At 49.7% G+C, this 6,946-nt stretch overlaps 1 protein-coding gene across 3 annotated transcripts; it reads right to left on the bottom strand.

Annotated features, from left to right (window-relative positions):
• Positions 1 to 6: 6 nt before the first annotated feature.
• Positions 7 to 5,923, bottom strand: SLC25A23 (solute carrier family 25 member 23). 3 transcript variants are annotated; one of them, XM_044684892.1, is made up of 10 exons: positions 5,806 to 5,923; positions 4,958 to 5,045; positions 4,716 to 4,728; positions 4,486 to 4,623; positions 3,597 to 3,755; positions 3,256 to 3,408; positions 2,882 to 2,989; positions 2,018 to 2,185; positions 1,649 to 1,799; positions 7 to 689 (listed from the first exon to the last, which is right to left on the bottom strand). In XM_044684892.1, exons 1-10 carry the CDS (start codon positions 5,834 to 5,836, stop codon positions 505 to 507), a joined length of 1,194 nt encoding a protein of 397 aa, XP_044540827.1. In that variant the 5' UTR covers positions 5,837 to 5,923; the 3' UTR covers positions 7 to 504. The 3 variants fall into 3 exon arrangements, with proteins under 3 accessions (XP_044540827.1, XP_044540826.1, XP_044540825.1); XM_044684891.1 differs by lacking the exon at positions 4,716 to 4,728 and having other exon boundaries at positions 4,486 to 4,597; XM_044684890.1 differs by lacking the exons at positions 3,597 to 3,755; positions 4,716 to 4,728 and having other exon boundaries at positions 4,486 to 4,597; positions 5,806 to 5,909.
• Between the last annotated feature and the right edge of the window lie 1,023 nt (positions 5,924 to 6,946).

Here is a 6,946-nt window from a genome sequence, read left to right on the forward strand (position 1 = left end):
TGGAGATTTGACTATAGTGTCTTCCCCACCCTGCATTCCTCCACAGATATGTCAGGTTTATCCTGTCTTGTGATGGGGAAGGGTCAGGGACTGAGGCAAGACAGTGTCACTCCCCTGGGTGAAGCCAGGGGTTATGGGGAAAGGATGCAGGGAATTTGCATTCCCAGTGGGGACACCCAGTGGTGCTGCAGTGCAGAGTTATAGGGTAGAGGGTTGGGGAGGAGACCAGATCATTTCCATATCAGTGCAGTGGGTAGGGGTGAAGTGCTACCACCATCCCCACCTCCACCAGAGGTGGGGAATCCAGTGCCAGTGCCATGCAGAGCAGATCCTGGGATAGGTTCCTCCGGTGATCCAGTGTCAGTGACCAGGTTGGGGTAGATCAGTTGGTTGCAGACTCCAGGAGCAGCCAAGAAAACTGGCACAGGGGTGGTCTTATCACCAGGATCCAGAAGAGAAGGGACAGGATCCAGCAGGGAAGGGAAGGAGGGAAGCCCCAGCTCCTCACCTGGTGGTAACCCCCAGGGCCTGTTTCATGTTCTCATAGACGACATAGGAGATGCTCACGGCTGGAATCACTTTCATGAAGTTGGGGGCGATGCCTCGGTACAGGCCCCACACCCCCTCTCGGGAAAGGATGTGACGGAAGAGGCCCAGCATGGTGAGCTGGGGGGCACCCTCGATGGAAGCTGGGAGAGGCAGTGTAGGGGCAGCTGTCAGGCTCTGCTCAGGGGTTTGGGTCCATCCCCTCCCTGACCCTCCTTGGGGCCAGGCTCTGGGGGCTGAGGGATGGAGTGGGTAGCATACATGCTGCAGCCTTAGATGGAGGGAGGATAGACTCAAGTCAGGACCTAACAGACCCAGAGCAGCAGCTAGGGCCAGAAGGACAGATATCCTATCAAGATGACTCAGAAGCCACAGATAGACCCAGTGAGCTGTCAGGGTCCTATTTAGCCCTCAATAAATCTCCATTAGTTGTGCCTACAGGGAAAGGTTGGAAATGGGAAGGACACATTGCCTGAGAAAAGGAAATTTCAGGGTGACACACCCCTGAGTGTATGTACTGGCAATTATCTAAAAAACGCAAACCCATAATAAATGTTCTCAAAAAACTATGAAGCCTGAAACTAGGAACACATGGATGATCCCCAAAACCAAACCCTACAAACAACTGAAAATAAACCCACAGACAAACCCCAAACATCAGCTAATGAGAGTCTAGAAATAGAAACCCAGCCCATGCTTCTCTTTGGCCTTGCCTGGGCTGCATCGTGGAGCCCCAAAGAGTCTATTCTATTGTTTTGTTTTTTTTAAACATACTTAACCTCTCTGGTTGACTTTTGGGCACCAGGAGTATTCAATGAGGGAAAGGAGAAGGGAGGGTCCAAAATGATATTCCATAGCCAAGACCAATGGATCTCCAAGGAAAACCAGGATCCTATTGACTTCCTCTTGTCCCAACCCTCCACCTTATCTTTTCTGTGACCCAAGCTGGCAAAAAGTGACTTAAGAAATCAGCCTATGGTTCTTATAAGTTTAGTTTTCTGGCTCTGGAACTTAGGAAGTCAATCCTGACCCCAGGGTAGGTGAGTCCTGTGTTCAGGTCTTTCCTCTTCCATCTCCCTCCCTCCCTTCAAGCTTCACTCACCCTGAGCTTGCATGCGAGTTCGGACCAGAGCCAATGGATAGCTGGCGATCTGGCCACAGGTACTGGAAATGGTGCCACAGGCCAACAGGACAAGGATCCCTGGGTCAGCTGAGTGGTGGCTGTCCTGCTGGAGCCACCTGTTCTTCAGGGTCTGGAGGAGGAGGACCCAGAGCTGGGGATCTCAAAGCGCCTTTACAGCCCAATTCATGGGCCTTCCCTGGGAGTTATGTCTTCCTGTGCTACTGGAGGATAAATTGAGGCAGCATTGAGCCCTGAGGGGGATGGTGAGGGGGTCCTTGGCTTAGGGGGGAGGTCCAAGAGAGTATCCAGGAAGTTTAGCCCCACAGAGAAGGGGAGGGACTGACTGACCTCATAGACAGCCAGGTCGATTCCTGCATAGGGGATAATGCCCAAGACATTGGGCAGGTAGCCCTTGTAGAAGGCTCTGGGCCCCTCCTGCTCTAGGATCTGCCGTGCGCAATCCAGTAATCCTTTGTACTGGCCAGTTCGACGGAGAGTTAGCCGTGTCTTCAGCACCTGCAATGATGTCCCAGAGCAGCTATCCCAGAGGCAGCTAGCTCTCTCCAGGACAAGTACACAGGGAACCCGATAGTTTACCACTGAGTGAGCTAGTCCCAGGACAAGTATCCCCAGGACAGACATATAGGAGTGCTATTCCCAAGATAAATGGTCACCCCAGGACAGGTGTGTGTATGAAACAACTACCCCTGGGACAGGTATAACCAAGATGGATCCCCCAGAAGAGCTACACTCTAGAACAATTAGGCTCACTCAATTAGGCACCCCCTTTCCCCCTTTCCAATGGGTATCCCTAGAACAGATTTCTCTGGGACAGCTCTGTCTGCCATAGCGAATTTCTCAAATAGATAACCCCAGAACGACTATTCCAAAATGTGTTATCCCCAAAATAACTTCCCCAAGAATAACTATAAGGGGTATCCTGGAAGAGCACAGGTGCACTAACAACAGCTGCCTGGGGAACAACTGCCCCTAGTGCCCTGTTGCTATGTTGCTCAGCACAGTGGAGATGTTACTCCCCTACGCAACTATAGTCAGAGATTCCAGAAGGGAAGAGAGTGCCCAGACCTTCCCACCAATGCTGCTCTGACCTCTCAGGGAGCCTATGGCCAGAGATGCCCTGTTGTTAATGTTCCTGGGCATCCTTCCCTAGTTAAAAGCCCAAATTTCTCCCTTGGCCTTTGCCTTTCTCACCTCCATGGGATAGATGATGGTTTGGGCTGTGGCCCCAGCCAGGGACCCTGCCACAAAGCGTTCCTGCACCCGCAGCGTCTCCTGCTGCCCCCGAATCGCCCACTTGATCTGAGGTGTTCACAGGGGATGATCAGGATTCTGGCATCTGTGTCAACCATCCCATTGGAGGGACCCTCCCTTTTTCTTTCCCAGCCCAGCTCCTGGAGAGATAATGCCCTGCCAAGGGGCAGCAAGCAAGGGAACAGACACCTGTTCCCTCATGCCAATCACCTATTTTCTCATGCCCATAACATGCTTCTCCATGTCAATCACACTTCCACAGACCAAGTACATACTTGCTCATAGCACTCACGCTTGCCCATATCTACACCCACCTGCTCATATGCCATGAATTTGATGGCAGATTCAGGTGCAATCTTAAGTACATTGATGCCATTTCCACGCCACAAAGAGCGGATGCCACCCTCTTGGACCATGCTCCGCAGCCCTCCTAGGACATTCAACTGGTTGTTCTTGGAGGCATGAACCTGACAAAGGGGAGCAGGGGGAACTTTAAAATCTTCCAACCCAGCTTTTCAAAAGATTCTGGACAGGAACCAGGATTGGGATCTAAGGTGTTCATGCCTATTGGTTGGGGAATTAGGGTAGGGGAAGAAAGGATATTCAGTGAAGTTGGCTAAGGATGAGCTTTATCAGGGGAAGGGTTGGCCTTCACCTGCATGAAAACCTTCAGCCGATCAAGGGGGGCTGTGCCTGTCCGTGACACGGCTCCTGCCACAGCTCCTGCCACCAGCTGTTTCCACCACATGCCTGATAGCTTCTCTTGTTCTGAGAACTCATCTGGCACTGTCAGACATTCCCCTATGTCCAGGACCTGACCAGGGGTAGGAGGAAGAATTGAGGTATGTCACTCTGGTAAGGAGATACTCCTCTTCCATGGGATCCTTGCACTTAACGATTCTTACCCAGCAGATACCACATGATGAATCCTGCCCAGAATATCAAACTCAAGGATTTGCTAAGATCTCACCATCAGATCCTACTTACATGTTCCCATTTGAGCCCTTCAGGGGTTGCTACCTCAGCCCACCAGATCCTAATCAAGGGACCCTACTAGATTTTTATCATTAAATCCCAGCCAAATCTCTACCACCATCCCTTGACCCCAAGCCACTAGGGGATCCTGCCTAGGGATATCCTTGCCCTAGCCCCAGGTTGCATGGAATTAAGGAGGGGATTTCACATCTGTGGGTGTTTCCCAGCAGCTTCCATATCTGAAGAGCCCAGTGCCTCAGAACCTTTTCTTCCAAGTCCCAGGTAAATAGGGAAGAATGTCAAAGCCTCTAATGGGATTAGGGCCCAGAGGAGCCTTGGGGACAGGTGAAGTAGGTGGGGAGGAAAGGGGAAATCTGACTCAGAATGGCTCCTTCCCAGAGGTCTAAATATTTTGTTTGAGCCTGGATATCTTTCTTTGGGAACCTGGGCATTAGACTTTCCAAGCTTCTGGTCCTCCCCCTATTCCCAGCACAATTTTCCCCTCCCGGGTATGATGTTGAGCCTTTCCTCCAAGTAGACTAGACCCTTAGTTCCCCAAATCAGCACACCGTTGAGTGTTTCCAGAACTTCAGTACATCCTCCATGTTCTCCAAGGGCTGCAGCAGGAAGTGGTCTCGCCATTCTTGCCAGTCAATGGTCATTGTCCCATCACGGTCCATGCTGGGAAGGGAGGGAGGGAGGGAGGGCTGGGGATTGGGGGGAGGGGATGGATGCCAGGGTTCAGGCTGCAGGGTAGACACTTGGGTCTAGGTTGTGTGTGTGTGCTTGGGGAGCAGACACCAGAGTTCAGTCTGGGGGATGATACCTGGGTTCAGGCTAGAGGGAGATGCAGACACATGGGTTCAGCCTATGTGTGTGTATGAGTAGGGGAAGACACTTTGATCCAGGATGGTAGACATGGAGAAGATAACATAGATTCAGGTTTGGAGGGGTTTTTTTTGGTGAGGAAGGGAGATATCTGGCTTTAGGATGGTGGGGCTGGGAGTGCAGATACAGATTCTAGACACCTAGGGCACTTACCTGTGCAGAATCTTTTCAGCTTGTTGCAAAGAGATGGAAACACCCAGGGCTTGGAAGCTCTGCTGGATTTCTGAGGCATCTATATGGCCTGGGAGGGTAATAGAGGAAAGAGGATTAAATGGGATGAATCCATTGGATTTTGATTGAGGGAAAAGGGAGGACTGATGAGTTGGAAGAGATGAGACCCACAAGGGAAATATATAGAGGATTCTGTTTCTAAGGGCTTGGGATCAAGGTAGAGAGAGGACCCAGAAGATAAGAGGCTAGGACTGAATAGGAAGCAACTGACCAAAATAGGATGGAATCAGGAGAGAGGACCATAGCATTTGGGGGAAGCCAATCTCCTCTTTTTATAGATAAGGAAATTAGACCTAGAGAAGAGCAGGAACTTGCCTAAGGTCACTTAGGGAGTAAGAGTCAAAGAAAAGTTTTGAACCTAGAGTTTCATGATGGGAAAGGCCAGGTTCTTTCTATTTCACCGAATTGTTTCTCATATTCTGGGATTGAGGGAGAGCCATGGATCATGACGAATTGGGATCTGGGATTTAATGAGCTCTAGGAACTTAGACCTGGAGCATCCTAGGAAGCAAAGAAGTAGGTGGAACATCTGGGAAAGGAGGCAGAGAAGAAAGAAAGGAGGGGCCCCAAGTGCTGTTCTCAAAATAGTCTATGAGTCACCAGGATGAAGCCACCCCCCTTCCCCTTCCCCTCAGGGCTGTCACCCTGGATTGTCTCCAGCCTGAGCCCAACCAATGACTCCCCTGAAGTTTGGGCTGGAGCAGAAGGGATGGGGGCAGAGGAGAGGCCCTTGTATTAGAATCCTCAGCCTAGGTCACTTTGGGCCTCACCATCCTGGTTCCGGTCCAAGCTGTGGAACATGAGCAGCAGTCGTCTCTCATGTTCCTGTAGGTAACGGGTAAATTCTTCAAGGGTCAGGCCCCCATCTTGGTCTATATCCCCTTCTTGTAGGATGTCCTAGGAGTAGGGGGAGGAAATAGTCAGGATGGGGCTTGCAAGGGAGAAGACAGTTACCGTGGGGCTCATAGAGAGGAAGGACTCTTCTTGCCTTGACCCTAAATCATTAAGAATTAGATATGAAAGGAAACTTAGAGATCATCTCATTCAACCTAATCCTTTTTTTTTCCCTTAAAAAACAAAACAAAATAAAACAAAAATCCTTACCTTCCATCTTAGAATCAATACTGTGTATTGGTTCCAAGTCAGAAGAGCAGTGCAGGCTAGGCAATGGGGGTTAAATGACTTGCCCAGGGTCACACAGCTAGGAAGTGTTTAGAGGCCAGATTTGAAACCCAATTCTTTTAGATGAGAAAACAAATCCACTCTTTAGAAGGGAATTGCCCAAGGTCACCTAGATAGGCAGACCCAGAAATTGACTGAAGATTTTCTGACTCTAAATCTCCATTTTTCCCCACTCTCTCCTGTTCTTTCTAGAACTAGAAGCATGCCACTGGGAACTAGACCATAAGCTGGTACACAGACCACCTTTCTCACTCTGCTTGGGAGATGGGGGAGATTGAGGACTAGGATTATTATATTTTAGCCTCCTCTTACCTACTTCATAGGGGCCAAAACCCAGCTTTTGAAGTCCCCTAGCCCTCTCTGGATAGCTATATTAGAAACAAGCCTGAGCTAAAATAACAATCGCTCCCATTTTTCTAGTAGTTCAAGGTTTACAAAGTGCTTGTTTCATAACCATCCTTGAGGTAGGTAGTACAAACAATATTGCCATTCTGTTGGTGAGGAAATTGTCTCAGGAGGGGTAAAAACGAGGCACAGTATGTGGTCACAGAAAAGATTTTGAGTTAAAGGCTCAAGTTTGAATCTTAGCTCTGCCAATTATTAGCAGAGTGGCCTTGGCAAATCTCATGGCCTCCAAAATGGGGATAATAATCCTTGCACAACCTGATGCTAGTTATGTGGCCTTGAGCTAGTCTCTTCAACTTTCTGAGCATACACAGGGGAGGAAGT

The sequence above is a fragment of the Gracilinanus agilis genome, unplaced genomic scaffold, assembly GCF_016433145.1.
Source record: "Gracilinanus agilis isolate LMUSP501 unplaced genomic scaffold, AgileGrace unplaced_scaffold57110, whole genome shotgun sequence".
NCBI classification, from domain to species: Eukaryota; Metazoa; Chordata; class Mammalia; order Didelphimorphia; family Didelphidae; genus Gracilinanus; species Gracilinanus agilis.